A 19,489-nucleotide genomic window follows, 5' to 3' on the forward strand; every position below is an offset into this window, starting at 1 on the left:
GAAGCTCTCTGCGAGAAAAGAGGGCTGCTATGCCGATATCATATCTAAGGACTCGCTCTCTTAAGGTTCGAGGCTCAAGGACACTTAGGCGGCACAAAATTGTTAACGCTCATCGGGAGTTGTTGTTCAGGGTTGTTAATTTAACATGTCTACTTGTGCCATTAGTTGTCTGTGCTCTAGTGTTATCACTTTTGTTTTACATTTTTTAAGCTAATTTCTTTGTGAACCGTTTCATTTTATTAAAAGATTTATGCAATACAAAATGCTTAATTCTAGCAACAACGCTCATATCCATGAAGGTAGAGGGCCAGCCAAAATTTACCATTTCCATAGATTCAGAGAACGAGATAAATGCTTATTCGTTAGAAATTGGTCTAACAGGATCCGCAAGAGTGTTTCAAAGTTCTTAGAAGTCTCAAAACGACCCAGAACTGCCCGAACACGATGTATATAGGCGACAAATCTCCGTCTTGCGCTGTCGGTAAAACAACCCTTTTCGATAAAATTTATGTGTATCCTTGGGTTCGCTCTTCAATTTAATATCAACAACTCGATTGATGCAATCCCACACCACTTTGTTTCAGATGTTATCTTGTTTGGGCCACATCTACTCTTTACGTGTCATTAATGTGCCGGTAAATGCAATATATTTCATCGTACTGCTTTGTTTATTGTCACGACTTAAAGATTCTTTCATCTGCCGAGCTAAAACTAGCGCAGGATGATCTGGATGTCCTTTTTAATTGGTTGCCTTCCAATAGTCTAACCCTCCACCCGTCCAAGTGTACGGTTTTGTCTTTTACATTTGGATCGCCTCTTAAGTTGGGTAACAATATACTCACCTCGACGAGCCGAATTACTGATTGGGTTTGATTATTACGTCAAATCTATCTTGGGAAAATCATATCAATGAAAAATTGACGAAATCAAGTCATGTCTCATTTTCTGAGAAGAAATGTTCCTTTCAATGTTTCACAAGCCGCCTAATTAGAGCCAAATCGCAAGCTCGGCAATTAGAATTTGGGAACTTCAATATCCTCTCTTTCCCTGGTGGACAAATCCAACTCTTCTACAAATTTATTCCAAGTAGAGATAAATGCACTCTTTTGCAATTGTGGTTCCTTCACTGGATAGTCAAAGCATTTGTTTTCCCTTTTCTTTCTCTGCTCGCAGTGACCTTCAGGTGACATAGAGACAAAGAAAGACACCTTCTTTTTGCTCGCAGTGACTTTCTCGCAGTGATACTTTGCTCGCAGTGACCTTCAGGTTACACAAAGACAAAGACTAAATTTTCAAAGCATTATTCGAAAGCAAAATCATTTCACTAATGAAAAAACCGAATGAAATTACGCCAGTCCCTAAAATTATTAACAGCAAAACAAACGAACAAAAAACACGAAACAGTTGTTAAACTTGCTCTAGCCAATTCAACAAACACAAATTAATTTTGTTGCGTTCACTGTCAAAAAAATTTGTGCCTAAAACCAGAGTGTACTGGTTTCGATAAAAGTTGTATCGACGTCCTAATCAAAGATGAGAAAAACTTACTCCACATTTGTAAAAAAGGAACGCTTACTCCACATTTGCGAAAAAAGGCAACACGACTTTAAAAATGGAATCAACTGATAATACAGCTCTGATTGACCAACTCAAAGAACTCCGCAAAAAAATTTCAAACTTTGCGTACAGTATACAGCAAACTAACATATATCTGGATAACATGCAAAAAAAACACGACTCAAAAACACAAATGAATCTTACACAAGTGTTGTTGGAGCAAACAACGCCGGAAATGTAGTGTACAAACCGCAAATTTTCAATCAAAAAACTCTCGGAATTAGAATTAGGGGAAATAATGAGTCAAAAACCAAGGAGGCTGCTGACAGAATGCAAGAAGACCTCTGCCAAGTAGAGCAAATATCAGACCACCTAAAAATCGAGGACAGAAAAATTGCCAAACTTGTGAGCCTTGGAAATTACAATTCTGAAAACAAAAGAGAAAGAGTAATCCTTGCTTAAACAGCAAGCAAACTTAGTAGAGATCTCATCCTGAAATCAGTCAGCCGCTTGAAAGACTATAAGTACAACGATAGATCAATTTATATCAGTCCTGAATTGTCAACCGAGGACGCAAAAAAGTAAACAAAGCTTTAAGGAAAAGATGAGAACTGATCATTAGCGGAATAGATTCAAAATTGCTACGTATTCGGCATCTTGAACTCGAGAAGAAAGAAAGCAACAATTGGGATATCATTCCAAACGTCAATGAAGGAAGTCAAACGAGTAAAATATGACTACATAGAAGCGCTAAAGTACCCACCGTCAAGATTCGAAGCCTGCTAGATCTATAGATCTAAACAGATGAACAAGTATCGCTATTAGTCTTTCAACTTGCGACTATGACGTTGTGTGCATAACAGAAACATGGTTAACTGCTAAGGTCACCAACGAAACACTCTTTCTACTCTTTTATTTTATATATCGAAAAGATGGGAAAATGACTGACTTCAAAAGTAAACATGGGGGAGTTCTAATTGCTGTAAAATCATTACTCAAACACAAAAAAATGTGGATATTCCTTTGATCCATGAGGACTTCATTGTTGTTAAGATCAACCTTTCAATGTGTTCTCTTAAAATTTGTTGCATATACAATGCGCCCGCGCAAAGCAACTACCGGTGGGCAGTAAATGATTTCCTAAACCTTCTTGAAAAGTTAAAAAACTCTATTGTGGACGCCAATTCCTTAGTTGTGCTTTCAGGTGGCATCAATTTTACAGAAACTTCTTGGGCGAATAGGACTTCAACAAATGACTACGACGAATTAATTTTAGATCAATTTATAGAAAATGATCTCTCAAATGTAGCTCCAAGTCAACTAGATGTGTTTTTATGCAACAATCCAGAGGTAGTTCTCATTTTTACCTACAATCGTTTGCTGTTCAAGAATTTTAGTAATAATCAAAAACCTTGCTCCGACCATTTTCCAATTTGCACTCAAATAAACTTCTTATTTGATGCACCATTAATTCAAGCGAGTGACTATAATAATACTGACTGGAAAAATTTTAATTAAAACCTTACAAAGGATCCTTTCACCTCCTTTTTGCTACTGTAATGTCGATTTTCTTCTGGAACAATTCTAAACATGGCTATGCAACAAAAAAGAGAAAATATGCAGCTTGTCATTAAACATCTCAAATGGAACATCCCATAAGTTAAACACTAAGAAACGAGTTGATTAATCTAACCTCAGTTTCAAACTGAAGATTGAAAAATTAGATGTAGAGGTTCGTAAAACGGTTTATAATGATCTCTCAGTTTATGAAGCCAAAACTTTTGAAAGCCGACAACTCAGCAAAATACACAAATATCTTTCATCAATTCGCAAATAACCACATGTACCTGCTATAATGTTTTGGAGCTAACCACAGATAAACAAAAAACTGAGAATTTCATCTTCTTCTTTGCGAGCGTCTCTAATAAAAAAGAAATACCAACAACGTGCTCAAAACAAAATCTTACTTTCATCAAAAGTCGAAAACCTGCTCAAAGATCTGAATATCTACAAGTCTATTGGACCAGACGGTATTGGAATTTTACTGCTGAGAAATTGTAGTAATTCAATCACAAAGTCAGTCACATTCTTGTACCAAACAATAACGAATAAAGGAACCTAATTATTGGAAAGTGAACCAATTAAGTCCCATTTTCAAAGACGGCAATAAATCAGATGTAACTTGCTACCGACCCATAAGTCTTTTAAACTGCATGTCCAGGGTACTCGAGAAAATTTTTTTTGATGAAATATACGAGTTAGTGAGACACAAACTCTGTGAAAATCAATTTGTCATTGGCGTTGGAGGGAAGTTAATTCAATTGGTATCGTCGTATCTAACGAATTGCAAACAATATGTGAAAATCAACAATGAGGTATCTGATTTGATAGAAGTCTCCAGTGGTGTCCCACAGGGTTCTATATTAGGACCTCTTCTCTTCATTATTTTCATCAACGAATTACCTGAACACCTAACGGAAGTAATTTTCTATGGCTTTGCTGATGATATAAAAAGTAATAAGTGAAAAGCAATCAATACTGAAAACGCAGTCTCTAGTTTGTCAACTTGGTGCAAAGAAAATCAAATGAGACTAAATTATAATAAAACTCACCTACTGAGCATCAACGGAAATATAACCGCGTCTATTGACAACACTAAGCTAGAACAAGCAAAAAATCAACGAGACCTTGGGCTCCAAGCTTCAGAAAACCTAAACTAGAATGAAAACTGCTCCTTTAGAAAACGAAAAGGTTTAAGTGCTTTTTTTCAATGTTAAAAGAAAAATTTCTCAAAAGTGTGAACAAAAATCTAAAGTGAACGCTTATTTAGGTTACGTTGTGCAGATAGTTAGTTATTGCTCACAGGCATGGTTTCCGAATAAGTCGCAAATGAAAGAAATTGAAGACTTACAAAAAATAGCAACACAAAATGGATTTTGAGCGAAAAGCAGAGCTATAAACAGCGAATTGTTACCTTGAAATTGTTGCCTCTCAGCCTTTATACTGAAATGCCTGACTTATTATACCTTATTGCTCTAAAACAATGAAAATACGACGTTGAACTATCGAGAGAGAGAGAGAGAGAGAGAGAGTTTAGGCTTCTGTGGGTCTTTCCACATGGGTTTGCACCCTTCATATAACGACTGAGCTGAGCTTCTGCACCGGGTTACAATGTCCACAGCTGCAGTTGAAAGCCCAGGAACATAAGTTGACTTCCGAATAATTTTTGAAGAAGTAGTTCCAGTATATTTTTGTTAAATATTTCTTTTCAATTTGATCGAGATCGACGTTCCCTACTTTTTGTATTATATTTAGTAAATAACTGGTTCTTTTCCAGAAGTTTTCATCAGCCTTCCTTGTTCTTGTTTTATTAATTGTTATTAGCTCGTTTTCACATGTGCTTAACAACCCTTCATTATTGTTTGTTTTAATGGGTATTTTTATATTGTAAGATCCTTTAAGCAGTGAGATGAGCATTAATAGATCATGCAATTCAAAGTAATATGACAATGGCAGCAACTTTAGTGTGGTCAGTCTTTGCTTGTAACTAATTTCCCAGTTACTGATTATCCACGACGTTTCTTTTCTTTGAATGTGCTCGATGTCTTTGCTTTCGGTCTTATTCGCGAACCATGCTTGTTGAACTATCGAACTTAGACAGTATTCAGGAAAGTACCACTCGTCAACATAGCCGAGGAGAACTACAAATAAACAAAAATCGATTAGTAAGAAGCGACGAAAATCTCTTCCACCGGACAAAAATTCTTTGCAATTTAGTGCTCAAAGTTTATTCAAATTATTGTTGAAGCTTTAATAAAAATACAGTGTCAAAAATGGTGCTAGGAAAATTGGCCGACAGGGTGTTTAGCCGACAAGGAAAAAATGGGAAATTTAGCCGACAGTTTTATCATAATTGGTCATAAAAGTCTCAGTGGTCCATAAAAGTCTCAGTAGTTCGGTTGTGATAGATTCATATCAAGTCCCACGGGCCGCTGAGGCATGGCCATGGCCCGCGAGGCATGACCAGATGCGGTAAAATACCTTTGATACGCTAGTTGATAGACCTTCGTTACACTAGTCGATGAAAAACTGCGGTGTATTTGTCCGCTTACGAAATAGTGTTTTAAATTGGCCAATCACAGCTGCAGAATAAGTTTTATTGCACATTTTACTTAAATTGTCGGCTAAATTTCTCATTTTTTGGTTGTCAGCTAAACGCCCTGTCGGCCAATACGGCGGCAACCGTCAAAAATTGTTTGGCATTATTTCTGCAATCAGTACACCGAGGAAAACAAATGCACTTGGCGCATTGTATGCAAGTGTGAAAACTGCAACATTAATCAGAAACCTATGAATCTGGACAATTGAATGGGAGCAATACCCCGAAGAAGGAACTTCGAAGCCTAATCTACTACTACTACATGCACTTTCTACATTAAATGTTTCTGTAAATTTTGTCGATCTTAACGTACCAGTTCGCTTTTCCTAACTTTGTACCTCTCGTATATAAAATTGACTCTTTTACTACTACTACTACTACTTACTTGAGTTTTTGTTTTTTTAGATAGTGTAAATGGCTTTGTCAGATGAGGACTTACAAATGAAGCCGTTTCGAAAAGATCAAAGTTCACAGTGCAGTTTAAATCAGTTCTCTACTTTGCGACGGACATCTTCTGTTAATGATATATCCGCTCCTACGACGGACAAGCACCAGCATTATGTTTTCCATGAGATGGGCATAAAAAAGCCATCCGGCGCGAGGCCCAGTTTAGGATTAACTTTCGATAAGAATGGGCATAGACCTCCAGTGCTGCGACAAATTGACGCGACGGGTTGTTTTGCAAATGTTCAAGAGATATCCAAAGGTGACAGATTACTCTACGTAGACAATATTTTATATGGCAACGGCAATCATCTTTTAAGTGACATTAAGCAACATTTTATTAACACCGAGGAAGGGACAGTTATGAATATGTGTTGGCTCAGACGCACTGATGGCATTAAAGGAAGCGCTTGCTGCTCGCAGAAGTGTTTGGCAATTCGTGAACGAATAGATGAGGTAAATCATCTGCTTCAAAAGACCAAACGTGATGCGCAATTGGAAGAATCACACGAGAAAACGGAATTATTAAGAGTCCAAAATTTACTATCCGAATCCTTGAAGACAGCTCACGTTGCAGTAACATCGTTATCAGGTGAGGTAGAAAGTCTTAAAGAAGCGTCTCATTTGCTGCAGAATGAATGCGAACAACAAGTTACAGAATTAAGAAGTAAATTGGCAGATAAACAGGCTGAATTGGATACCCTAACCATGCATGTAGGGGAGATTGACAGCCGTGTACATGCTTCAGTACCCCTTGATATCATTCCAACAGACGTACAGCAGTTCCGAATATTCTTCCAGCAACATAGAGAATTATACAGAAGGTATTTATTAGAAGCTATTAATGAGAACGCAAAACTTCAGTCACAATGTGCGGCAAGAGAGGGCGAATTGAACAAAGCCAACAGCTCACATGCCACAGAACTTCAAGCTAAAGACGCAGAAATTCAACAGTTGAAAATGGAGTTGGAAAAAGAACGAGAAATGAGCAAGGGCGCGATTAGCCAACTCGACGAGCTCTACGTTAGAAATTTGGCATTGGATGATGAGCTACGCCAGAAGAATTCAGAAATAAATTCTCTGGCTCAAACACAGGAGCAAATTGCCAGAATTGGATCACATGACGAAGTTATTGACGACTGGCGCAGAAAATGCCAGTCGTACGAAACGCAATTATCAGAAGCTAAGAATGTCGTGAAGACACTCCAGGTTCAAAACTCCTCCCTGAAGGTACAGCTGAAGAGTAACGAGCAATCGTTGCATGAATTGCGGGAGACAATGTTATCAGATAGTGGTTATGTGGATCGACTTTCGAGCAGTGAAGGGAGTTCCAATAATGCCAGCCCAGAGTCACAATCGTAGTTTTAGTTTATTTTATTTATCACGATTTCATCCCAATTATAAGCAATTTATTTCATTAGTAGCATGCAAAAGAATTATTTTTAACGATCAGTGTTTTGCCCAGAAGTTAGAGGATCAATCTATATTTTTTGAGGTCAATGCTCCATAACATAAAAGTTTTAAAATAAAATTTATCAACCCGTGAAGTGAAGGAGTTATACAATCAAAAATAGGTTGTACTCACTATAATCTGCAAGGAAGGCAATTTTTATATTGAAAGTGTAAAATGAGTTACTGACGCCTGTAATAGAATTTAATTAATCTAAACAACTATATTTACCACTTCAATTTGATCAATCGGTTTCCATTTTTTCAGATGTGTATAAATTAATGTCTATTGTGATGAATTTGCTCATTGAAAGCAAGTGATTTCACAGTGCGACTTAAGAACTGCAGAGACGGCAAGTAACGCAGCTGAGCTGAATAAAAGTAGAAGAATTGTGACTATTTGGAAGGGAAGATCTTGAAATTGAAAGAAAGGTTGATCACAACACACGTCACAATTACACTCACAATCAAAACAGGAGGGTAAGATCATATCAAGTTTGCTGATTCGGAATAATAAATTCGAATAGATACTGCGCTCTCATTGGCCATTTTGAAAAGCGGTGTTCAAAACGCAATTTTCGGTCATTTTAAAAATGAATAGCGCAACGAAGGTCTATCTGCAGGAAACTCTTTTATAAATAGCCGCACAGCGATAGCTGGGGCTATTATTGCCTTTCTCTTTGTTTTTTAAATTCAAAGAATTTGAATTGTATTGGGGTGCTGTCTTTTTTTTAAAGATCTGTTCACACATTTTCATGATTTTTGAAGTCAAATTGGAGTAGTGATTTTGGTCACGCCGAAACAGGAAGTGGAGCGAAAAAGCGAGTGGTTTTGCGGCATGAAATTTTTTCGCTCTTTTTTTGAGGTAGAGTGAGAAAACGGTGTTCGAACAAAAATTCGCTTTCTCGCTGGTGGTTTTTTGTTCATAAGCAGCAATTTCACCTTGATTTTTACTGTTTTTTCGATTTCTTGGATCGGATTTTCTTTTCTAATTGGTTTTCCCAATCCGTTATAGTTCGTTCTAGGCCTAGTTTTGTGTTTGAACCAAATCTCCATTTCTCGTTAGTGGTTTTTGGTTCATATATGGGAATTTCACTTTGATTTCTACTGTTTTTTCGATTTTTGTATCTGATTTTTTTTCTAAATGGTGCTCCGAATTCACTCATAGGCCGTTCTGGGTCTAGTTTTTTTGTTAAGTCAATGAAAATTCTTTGCATTGAGCTTCAAGACTTGTTCTGCTATGTTTCTTTATTTCGTCAAGAGTTTTGTTACGAACATATGCCGTCACAACCACTTCAAATCTGCTTTTTGTTCTTTCGTTCATGGAATTTCGTTCATGTGTCCTAAGGAGTTCTGCCTTGCGCTGATAGCTCATGGTATGTGTTTGATACAGGTTATTGCCTTTTGTAAGTTTTTGTTGTAAACTTCAAAAAATTTCAAAACACTGATTTTGTTTTTTCCTAATCTCATTAGATGTAGCTAATTTTTTTGTTACGACCCTTGGTAACTTTGTCGTTATTTTTAGTTGGTGGGAGTTGGGATGTTAATAGCAAGTTTCTGGGAAAACCGATTGGTTTTGCGAGTTATAGCTTTTCTTTCAATTTTTTAAATAATGTGATGTTTTCTGCCTTTTATTGTCAGAAGAAAGTTACCTGCTGATAATGATTTTGTATAAGATTATAATTAAGGCAAAGTTAGGTTAATTTTTGAATAAAAACTTTCTCTAATGTACATAAGAATTATAAAATATTGATTTTTAAAGTTTTAGACTGCACTTGGATCAGGTTTGTTCTGTGATTAGTTTGAGAAATTGCCCTACTTTTGTGTAATATTCCAGAGCGGTAGATTGTTATTAGAGCAAGATTTGAAAAGCAGTCGCTTGTCTTCTTCTTTGAGGTAAATATTGGTTTTCTTTCATTGTAAGTTTTGTTCAAAAAAGTTTTTCATAGTTTTTTTGAGCAATCAGCAACTTTCTTTTTGAGTAAATGTTTCTTGGTTTTATTTGGTTATGTCTGTATTCTTTTATGGTATGAGAGAGAGAGAGAGAGAGTTTAGGCTTCTGTGTAGTGTGCACAAGGGTTTGCGCCCATCATTGAGGGGTAGAGTTGACCACTTTCTGAATTGTGTTACAGCTGCCATAATTGCAGAGGGAGGTCCAAGAACAGGAGTTGACTTCAGAGTAACAATTTTCGAAGTAATTCCAGTAAACTTTTGTTAGATATTGTTTGTCAATCTGCGATAGCTGGGGCTATTATTGGCCTTCTCTTGGTTTTTTTTATTTCTTCGTCATGATTTTTGTTACGACCATATGACGTCACAACCACTTTTTGTTCATTCGTTCTTGCAATTTCAACTGAAACGCGTGCTTGGCGTCATTTTTCGCTCTTAGTGGAGCGAGTTTTTTTTTCATTCGCGTGATTAAATTTTTGGTCACACTTGACTTACCTCACTCTCAAAAATGACTTCCTCACTTTGAAATTGACTTTTATTTACTTTAATTCAAAGAGATAAGGTCAAATGGGTGTGTGTCACTCTAAGTGAAGGTTATTTGAGATCAGCTAATAGAGGCAGCAATAACTTATACAGATTTTTAATCAAAATATAACAGATCAGCCTTGAATGAAAAGACAAATTTTTTTGGTCTGTCTTTTTTTACTGTTTTTTTTTAGACTGCCGATCTACGAATCTATTGCGGCCATTTTCTGGCAATCTGCCAGCTATGTTTTCAATGTTAGCGCTTTTAATAATGATATTCAGTAGCTTGCTGGATCTAATCCAAAAATTCTCATCGGCTTTTTTGGTACGAGTTTTATCTATTGCTATGAGCTCGTTTTGTCGTGTATTTACTGCACATTCGTTTATTTTTTATTGGCAAATTGATGTTGTAATTGCCTCCCAACAAAGTTAAAAGCGTTAGTAAATCATGGAGTTCGAAGTAGTATGATAGCGACAGAAGCTTGAGTTTTGCCATTCTACTTTTATAGTTCATATCCCAACTACTGAGAATCCATGCCGTGGCTTTCTTTTGGATACGTTCTACTTCTTTGCATTCTGTTTTGTTAACAAACCAAACCATTGAGGCATAACTTATTACTGGTATGGCATATCCCACGTAAGCATTACATTTCGTTCTAGTGTTTGCTAAAACCGATACGTTTTGCTTGAGAAAATAGAAAGCTTTCGAAGCTTTTTTGCATCGTTTTAGACTATTTGCTCTCCAAGAGAGTTTCGCAGATATAATGACACCCAGATCTTTTTGTTCAAACTTGCTCTCTAGGAATTAAGAATTTAGCTGGAAATGGTATTCGCTGTTTTGCTGTTGTTTTACTGGTAAGACGTAACATTTGTTTTCATTCAGCTTCATTTTGTTCACTTCACACCAGCTTTCTATGGCTTCTAGATCTGTTCGGATATCAGCTGGCTGAGTTGATACTAACTTGAAATCATCAGCATACCCAAAAGCGTCACATGATTTGAGTCGAGTTGGTAGATCGTTCACGTTTATAATAAATAGGAGAGGACCTAAGAGTGACCCCTGCGGGACTCCGCTATTAACTGGGAAAATTTCAGATTTGCATTCATTAGCTTTTACATATTGTTTTCTTTCAGTGAGGTAATTTGCAATGATTTTCAAGAAATTTCCGCCGATTTGCAGCCCTTCAACTTTTTTAGTAAACTGTCGTGTGGTACGCTGTCGAAAGCTTTTTTAAAATCTAAGTACAGCACATACAATTCTCTTTCTTTGTCATCAAGTTCTTTGTACAGAAGATCTAGAAAGAGCAGAAGTTGTGTAACCACAGACTATGTCCTATGTCTCCTAAATCTATGTTGAGAGTTATCCAGATGTGGTTTGACTATTTCGTAAATTTTATTGAAAATTAATATTTCTAAAACCTTCGAGACATTGCAAAGTAAGCTAATTGGTCTGTATTGCTCTATCATTGCTCTGTTTTCATCTTTAAAAATTGGGATAACTTCACTTGTTTTCCAGTATGCTGGAAATTACCCTTTATTTAAAGCGGCTTGGAAAACTATATGCAATGATTTTGAGAGGGTTGGCAGGTTTTTCAGGATTGTATTTCCAACATTATCAGGTCCACAAGCTTTATTTGTCTGAAGCTTGGTTTGTATCTCCTTGATTTTTCTTTCGTCAATATTTACTCTGTTAAATTTTCGTTTTGCGTAAGAGTTCTTCATTTTAATTGTGTTACTTTTGAGGAAAAAACTGGAGAAAAAATCGTTAAAGTATTTGCATTTTTGGCTATCTTCAGTTGTCTTGTTGTTCTTGTAAGACATTGTTTCCGGGTATCTATTGCATTTAAAGACAGACTTGAGATACTTTTGCAGATCAGAGAATCTCCTCCCTCTGAAGATTGTGTCTTCAAAGTCCGCTTGATCTTGTTTCAGCTGATCTCTCAATTTCTTCGCTGCTTTTTAAATCTTGATCAGTCTGCCACGATTCGAGTTTTTAGTTTTCCTATTCAGAGTAGATATGAATTTTTTGAGATGGGAGGATTCCTTTTTTATCCAGGGGGGAAGGTTGGATCTTTGCAGCGTGGTTTTGGGAACGTTTATAGTTAATACATCATCAAGCCATGTATACCATTGCTTGACTAGTTCGTCAATAATGCTGTAGCAATATGGTTTGAAAGGTTTTTTGAACTCTTTCCAATCAGCTTTGTTGAACGCAAACTTATGCTGTTTGGCTTCGGATTGCATATCTGTTTGCGCCTCAATCTTCACAGTAAGGGCATCGTGATCGGAATTAAAAAATTTATTGAACTTGTTTTTTGTATCACGGTTTGTTACTTGATTGGAATTGTTTGTAAGGAAAACATCCAGTTGTCCCATTTGTTTATGGTTCAAAATTTCCTGAAAATTGTATTCACTAAATTTCTCAACAATTTTGTTTTCGTAATCATTTGTCTAGTTCAATGTTTTCCAACAAGTGTTCTCATGAATAATATCGCCTGTGAGAATAACCGTTTCACAATTTTCTTTTTCCGCATGTGTCTTTATCTCATCGAGAAGGTCGATCATTGACAATTCAGACCACCTATACGGGCTTGCTTTTGGTGGGTTGTAACAACAGCATATTAAGAAAGCTGTGTTTTTGGTTCAATTTTGACAACAACATACTCATCCGTATTTTTTAGTTCTACTCTTTCATTAGATATGCTATTTTTAACCGCATTGAGAACTCCTCCGTGCTTTGTTTTGTGATTATCAGTTTTTCGGTCATTACGATGGATCATGAATTCCTTAAGAAAAAGTCTCTCATTGGATATATCGTCTGTTAACCATGTTTCAGTTAGGCATAAGATATCCATGTTTTCCATTGACAGACAGTTTACAAAGTTCGTTCTGCGTTTGAGGTCGACTAGACTTCTTACATTGTAAGTTAGAAATGTAATTACGTTTGAATTTAATAGTCAGTCTATTGCAATTCTGTTTTCATTTTCATTTGAGTCCAGGTCGACCCAGTTCTTGTCTGTCAACTTTTGGAGAACAAGATTTCGTGTTTTTAGACTTTTGGCACTTGTACCTTTATTTCTTAATGTCCTTCTCATTTGTAACATTTCGTTTTCTTTTGCCTGCTCTTCTGGATTTAATTCTTACTAATAAATACTGGCTTGCCGTAGTCTTTTAGTTTCCTCAGGGATAATAGAATAAGTCTCTTGGCGTAGTCACTATCTATCTTAACTACCAGGGTTCGATGCTTATTTTCGGAAAATTTTCCTAGTCGTTTAATATCAGTGATATTGCAAAAGACTTTCAGGTGCTTCTTTATGGCTTTCAATTCCTTTAAGTCATGCTCGTATCTGTCCCTGGTACTTTTGGAATTTAGCTCTGGTGTTCCACGGAACCTAATTCCGTCATATTGTTCCTTATTTACAGGCTTTTTATACGATGGTTCTTTTGGCAATTTTGGTTCAACAGGGGGAGTTGTTTTTCCAAAAGTTTTTTTTATTTCATGGAGCTCTGTTTTCAGCGATAAGTTGTTGGCTTTTATTTCGGCTCTTAGTTCTTCGATTTCGGTATGGATTTTTTTGATTTTTTCGTTATCCCTGCTATTGGCTAATTGTTCTATAATGAGATCTTTCTTTTTTAGATCCACACAACTTTGGCACACTAGTAGCACGTTGTTTATAATACTACTAATTCCAAAGATTGCCTCTGTTGACATTCCTGTGCACTTAGTTGTTAAATGAATATTATTGCCACATGCTACGCAATGAAAAACAGCTGATTTTGATTCGATGTTTGTCGAGCAAGTTTTAAACCGTTGATTTTTCATTTGTTGTTCTTTGCCCATTCCCGTTTTAACTTAAATCTTCATGTTTTGGAAATTTGCTCTGGTTTTTATTACTGCTGAGGACTGACTTAAAATAGATATTTTTATGTGAAAATTTTGGAATTACTTGAAAGGAGAAATATAGAAGTGGAAGATAAGACCGCGGTCTCCTGACGGAAGGAGCCTATGGTCTATCTAACCCCGAAAACTGCCGCACAGACAGCCCGTTAATAAGTTAGTTGAGAGCCTCGAATTTATGTTCGGGGGGAATAACCCCAGCGTTCAAATTCAGCTCTTCGCAAGTTTACGGTTGACCGTTGCAAATAGTGGGCCCAAAATGGTGTGCCCCAAATGTTTTTGATCGGTGATTGTTTTCGTTTAACAAAAATTTTGTTGGTTTTCCGAGACCAGGCCATCTCTTGTGTAAAGCATGGAGGTAGAAATCTTTTGATTTTGGAACTTTAATCAAAACATTTAACGCCAGTGTACCACTTCGAGTTGTTTTCGGAATTCTTCTGGCTATTGTTTATAAGACCTGTTAAAACATTTGGTTATTTTAGTTTTTGGGTAGAGAATTTTGTCACGCCGAAACAGGAAATGGTGCAAAAAAAAACGTTTTTCTTAGGTGTGCAATATTTTTACTCTAATTTTCAGGTAGAGTGAGAAATTGATGTTTTAACAAAAATTTCTTCTGGAAAATTGTTGTTCATGAACAGCTGTTTGCTTTCTGTTACTGTTTTCGAGTTATTTTTTTGAGTTTTTACGACCTGAAGACGCCTTCACTTGTCTGTTTTTTTGTAAGTGAGCGAGCAAAATGGTGAACAAAAAGTTCGGGGAGTGAGTAAAACTTAAAAAAGGTGTTTTGGTGAACGAATTCGAAGAGCGAAGAAAAAGCGCAGCGGCGAGTTTGTTCATTCCTTGTTTTGAAACAGCGATAATGTAGGCGTGAAAACGTTGTCGCCAGGAGAGCGAATGTTTTCACCTGCATCGTTTTCAAGCTGTTCTTTTAGTTTTCGGTTTTTTATGCCTAAGAGTTTATTGTCAACTAAGTATTTGGGTTGTTTTAATAGCGTTTTACATCTTATTATAATGGGATAATTAAAGGGATAATTAAAGGGAGTTTTACGCTAAGTTTTACGCTTTTTTTTCAACAAATTTCAATTTTGTGGATTTTTAGGTGTTATTTTATCTGCATTGTTTTATTACATTTTTTGTTTCATAGCCGCAAAGCGATAATGGGGGCTATTAGCGTTCTCTTGGTTTTTGACCTTCTCTTGGTTTTTTATTTCGTCGTCAAGACTTTTGTTACGACCATGACGTAACAAGCACAAAAAAATGACGTCGAATGAAAAAATCTGCTTTTTATTCATTCGTTTATGCAATTTCAGAAAATAGCCGCAATATCTTTGTAGATCTGCTGTCTAAAAAAGATAGTACAAGAGACAGACCAAATATTTATCTAAAGATGAGATGCTATATTTTTTATTAAGAATCTATTTAACTTATTGCTGTTTCTATTAGCTGCTCTCGATAAACTGAATTATGTGCGTAGCGTCATTTTTTAGTCTTAGCGGATCGAGCTATCGGGTTCATTCGCGTTATTAAATTTTTGGTCACAAGTGACTTACCTCTCTCAAAAATGACTTCCTCATTCTGAAATAGACGTTTCTTTACTTTAATTCGAAAATATGAGGCCAATTGAACGTGTGTCTCTCTAATTGAAGGTTATTTAAGAGCAGCTAATAGAAGCAGCACTAAGTTAAATAGATTCTCAATCAAAATATAACATCTCAAATTAGATAAAAAAAGAAATTTTTTAGGATGTTTCTTGTTCTGTCTTTTTGAGACTGCAGATCTACAAAGATGTAATTACTGTTATTTTCTGACAATCTGCCAGCTCCTACGCGTTTTCTATTACAAAACGAATAAGTTGTTTTTGGTGCAAAGCAATTTTACGGAGCAGTTTTTCTCCATTTCTGGGTTTCCTTTTTTCAAAGTTGGATGTTTGCGAGCTCATATCCTAATATTGTTCGTGCAAATTTATGTTCTCGAGTGCACGAAACTGTTTTTTGTTTGTTTGTGTACTTGTTAATAGCCGCTGTCAGCCTCTTAACGGCTATTATTTAGGCGCTTTCCTTTTTCTTAAATTCCTTTTACTTTTTGATCACGTTTTTCATTTTACATAAATGACTATTTTCAAGCTTGACTTCTGACTTGCCCCACTCACTGTTTCAACTGAATGGAGTTTAAATTCTTTCTCTCATTGAATTCTTTCTCTCATTGAACCTCGCAATTTAGTGAATACAGTCAAAATATTCGGGATAAACTTATAAAGCTCGGTCATCAAGTCATAGTGCATTATAGTCATAGATTATCAAAGTTCATTAAAGAGATTGCTAGCTGACATTAGAATTAAGGGTAATACCTTTCAGTTTAGAAGCCGAATTACGTATACATTTAGATTCTAACAAATTACACGCAGAATTAGAACACTTTTTGACACTAAAAATTTTCGGTCAATATCTTTTTTTTTCTGTTTCAATCCCGATTTGCATCAAGCACGTCAACGGCGGCTATTTTACGGCAATCTGCCGGCTATGTTTTTAAAAAATCTTCTATTTTTTCGATTATGTTTGTTTTCTTTTTTTGCTGGATCACTTGTCTGATCGATTTAACTTCCGGCCTAGAGAAACGAGATGGGCTGGTAATATCCGAGGGCACTGAGTTGCTGCGGAGCTCTATTAAGAGCTTCACTTCAGCATTATCTAGGTAAATTGGACTATCCCTAAGCGTAAGGCGGCTATTACCAGAGCTAACCCCGTCGCCGGTCATTTGAGCGCAACTTGCCGACGTTAATTGGTTATGTTTGATTTTACTGTTCTTCGCCAAGTTTGACTTCGTAAAAACGGCGAATCAAGGTTGTTTATAGATGAAAGAAAAACTATCAATTTTGTTTGTGCAAACGTTTTCTCGGTTTTTCGTTAGTAATCGCCTCAACTTCTGTAACGGGAATTTTTTAGGTGCTTTGTGTTTATAATCCAGAGTTTCGATTGTATGGTGGGGGCTTTTTTTAATAGCAGCCGTCAGCCTCTCACGGCTATTATTTAGGCGCTCTCCTTTTTTTAAAATTCGCATTACCTTTTGATCACGTTTTTCGTTGTACATAAGTCACGTTTTCACGTTTGACTTCTGATTTATCTCACTCACTGTTTCAACTGAATGGATTTTAAGTTCTTTTATGCATTGAATTATGCAATGTAGTGAATACAGTCAAGATAAAAAGATAAATCAAAAGAAACGGGATAAACCGATGAAGTCCAGTCATTAAGTCATAGTGCATTAGATTATCAAAGTTCATTAAAGCGATTGCTAGCTGACATTAGTATTAAGCTTAATACCTTTCTGACTAGGAGCCGAATTAAGTATACATTTAGAATCTAACTGAAATTGCATAACCAAATTTGAACACTTTTTGAAACTTAGGAAAAAATTCTGTAAACTATATCGCCTGCAATGTTACTATACCCGCCCCTTTTTTATGCCCCCCCCCCCCATTTTTTATGCCCCCCCCCCCCATTTTTTATGCCCCCCCCCCCCAATTACAGTGCGTTTTGTTATATAGCATATTACTCTGTAAAAATTGCGCGTGTGGTTGTCTAAGTTATCTGTCCCCTCAGCTTACATAGAATAGATCAGATCCAAAAAGTTATTGAATTTTCCTAATTTTCAGGCTGGATTACTTGCCCATTTTTTAAGATTGTTATTTTTTCTGATTGCATGCGTTCTGCCAGTACATATTGGTTGTTTGGAAGGTTGCTTTTTCGGCGACGGTTTCCGGAATTTTTCCGGCTATGCTTGCTAAATGGTTTCCAAATGCATTGCTAGTAATTTCTAGGCCTAATTTACCGGTTGAAGATATTTTTCTGGAATTGACTAATAAATTTATTTTTGCAGTTGGGGTTGATGAGTTCACGAGAGCATGGACAGCATGCACTGCCGGCCGGGGAGGGAGGAGGGGGAGGTGTAGATGGAGGAGGAGGGGGACACAACAGCAGAGGTGGTGGAGTTGGTGGTAATGAAGAGACAGTGGTAGAGAACAGTACTGAAGACTTCGACATTCCTCAATCACACCAGGCTGATACGAGAGAAAAGTAAGAGCTGCTCATACAGAATATTCTGGTTCGGAAGAGTTCATTGTGCCAATTAAGTAATGGTTACGTGACTCTGCGAAGTGGTTCCAGATATAATGTCAGAATTTCAAAGTGACTTCTGAGTCGCGTAACCATTTTAAAACAAGCACTGTGCAAGTTCAGTCGGAAGCTTTGCGGAAGTGTTTTTAACCGATTAAACAATCAAAATAGGAGTTTTCTTCCGGTTGATGAAAAGGAGAATCACTTTCGCAGACAAATGGCTCTTTTTGGATCTTTTCCGTTTGTGCCCCCCCCCCCCCCCCCAGCTTAGTGGGCACATATTACGCAACCCCCAGACGCACGTGCCATATTTTTACATAATGATTTACTATGTAATGGCACGTGCTCTGTAACTGGGGGACGCATAGCGTACTGGGGGGGGGCACAAACGGAAAAGATCCCTCTTTTTTTCCAAAGCAGTATAGGAACAAAACAATTTCTCAATTTCGTTGTTCTTCGAGTTTTCTGTTTGATATAAAAAAAGAGCTAATTGTCCCTGAAAAAGAATGACCGATGATGATTCCATTCTTGCAAAAGCAACATCTGACAAGATTCGATGGTTGGAGAATCTGTGGAAACGATGGATTCAAGTTGTGGAAACGATGGATTGAAAAAGCGAAGACTCAGAATTTTTTGGGACATCTACGGATATGATTTTCGCGAGGAGTCTTGACCTAGCCGACAAATGCATTTGTCAATTCATTCAAAGGATTTTTCCGTTTCTCCGCCCCCCAGGATTTTTCCCGTTTTTGCAAGCGCCCACATCCCCACCCATCGGTACTCTCATCCTCCTGTAAACCAGTAACAGCACAATTAACATTACAATGAAAAATCCAAAATCAAAATCCTGTTAGAGGAAAGAATTATATGCACCAACAAGCAGTGGCAAAAAAACAGAAAAAAAACGTTTTCAAGAAATTCGAACAGTTAAAGGGGAAGAATATCACCCAAACACTCTCTACAACTTGAAAATTTAGAATTGGCAATGAGCCAAATCGTTGAAAAAGATGGATTTGAAAGTGATTTAACATTTAAATACGAGATGTCTCAAATTGACATACCAAATACGTTTTCATTTAATGGAGCTGTATTTAATAATTGCACAATTAATTTTAAATAAAAAACGATTTTCAATTTTTAAAAATTTAAACTTCTGACTAAGTATATAGGAACTTCTGGCATTTCAACTTCTGGCTAAGTATATAGGAACTTCTGGCATTTCAACTTCTGGCACTCGCGACTTTCGGCATTGTAAAACTTGCACATGCGTGTTTTAACAAATGTTATTTTAGATCATGAGCTAATTCAGATTTAATATTTAATGTCGTTGTTATGAATTACATCGACAAAAGCAAAGACAAAACGATACATCCAGGATCTTGTTTTTTACTATGC

The 19,489-nt window shown here is 36.6% G+C and overlaps 2 protein-coding genes across 3 annotated transcripts in view; one reads left to right on the forward strand and one right to left on the reverse strand.

Moving 5' to 3' along the window:
- LOC142343250 (uncharacterized) overlaps positions 1-19,489 on the reverse strand; it is a 71,381-nt gene that overhangs the window by 33,591 nt on the left and 18,301 nt on the right. The gene's annotated exons all lie outside the window — the stretch shown is intronic.
- Positions 7,882-19,489, forward strand: part of LOC142343249 (uncharacterized) — a 45,544-nt gene continuing 33,936 nt past the window's right edge. For both annotated transcript variants that reach the window (XM_075395027.1, XM_075395026.1), the window contains exons 1-2: positions 7,882-8,089; positions 17,859-18,055. In XM_075395027.1, the coding sequence (XP_075251142.1) occupies positions 17,868-18,055 (188 nt within the window). In that variant the 5' untranslated portion in view covers positions 7,882-8,089; positions 17,859-17,867. The remainder of the gene's footprint in view (positions 8,090-17,858; positions 18,056-19,489) is intronic.

Source organism: Convolutriloba macropyga, chromosome 7, assembly GCF_964194025.1.
Source record: "Convolutriloba macropyga chromosome 7, txConMacr16.3, whole genome shotgun sequence".
NCBI classification, from domain to species: Eukaryota; Metazoa; Xenacoelomorpha; order Acoela; family Convolutidae; genus Convolutriloba; species Convolutriloba macropyga.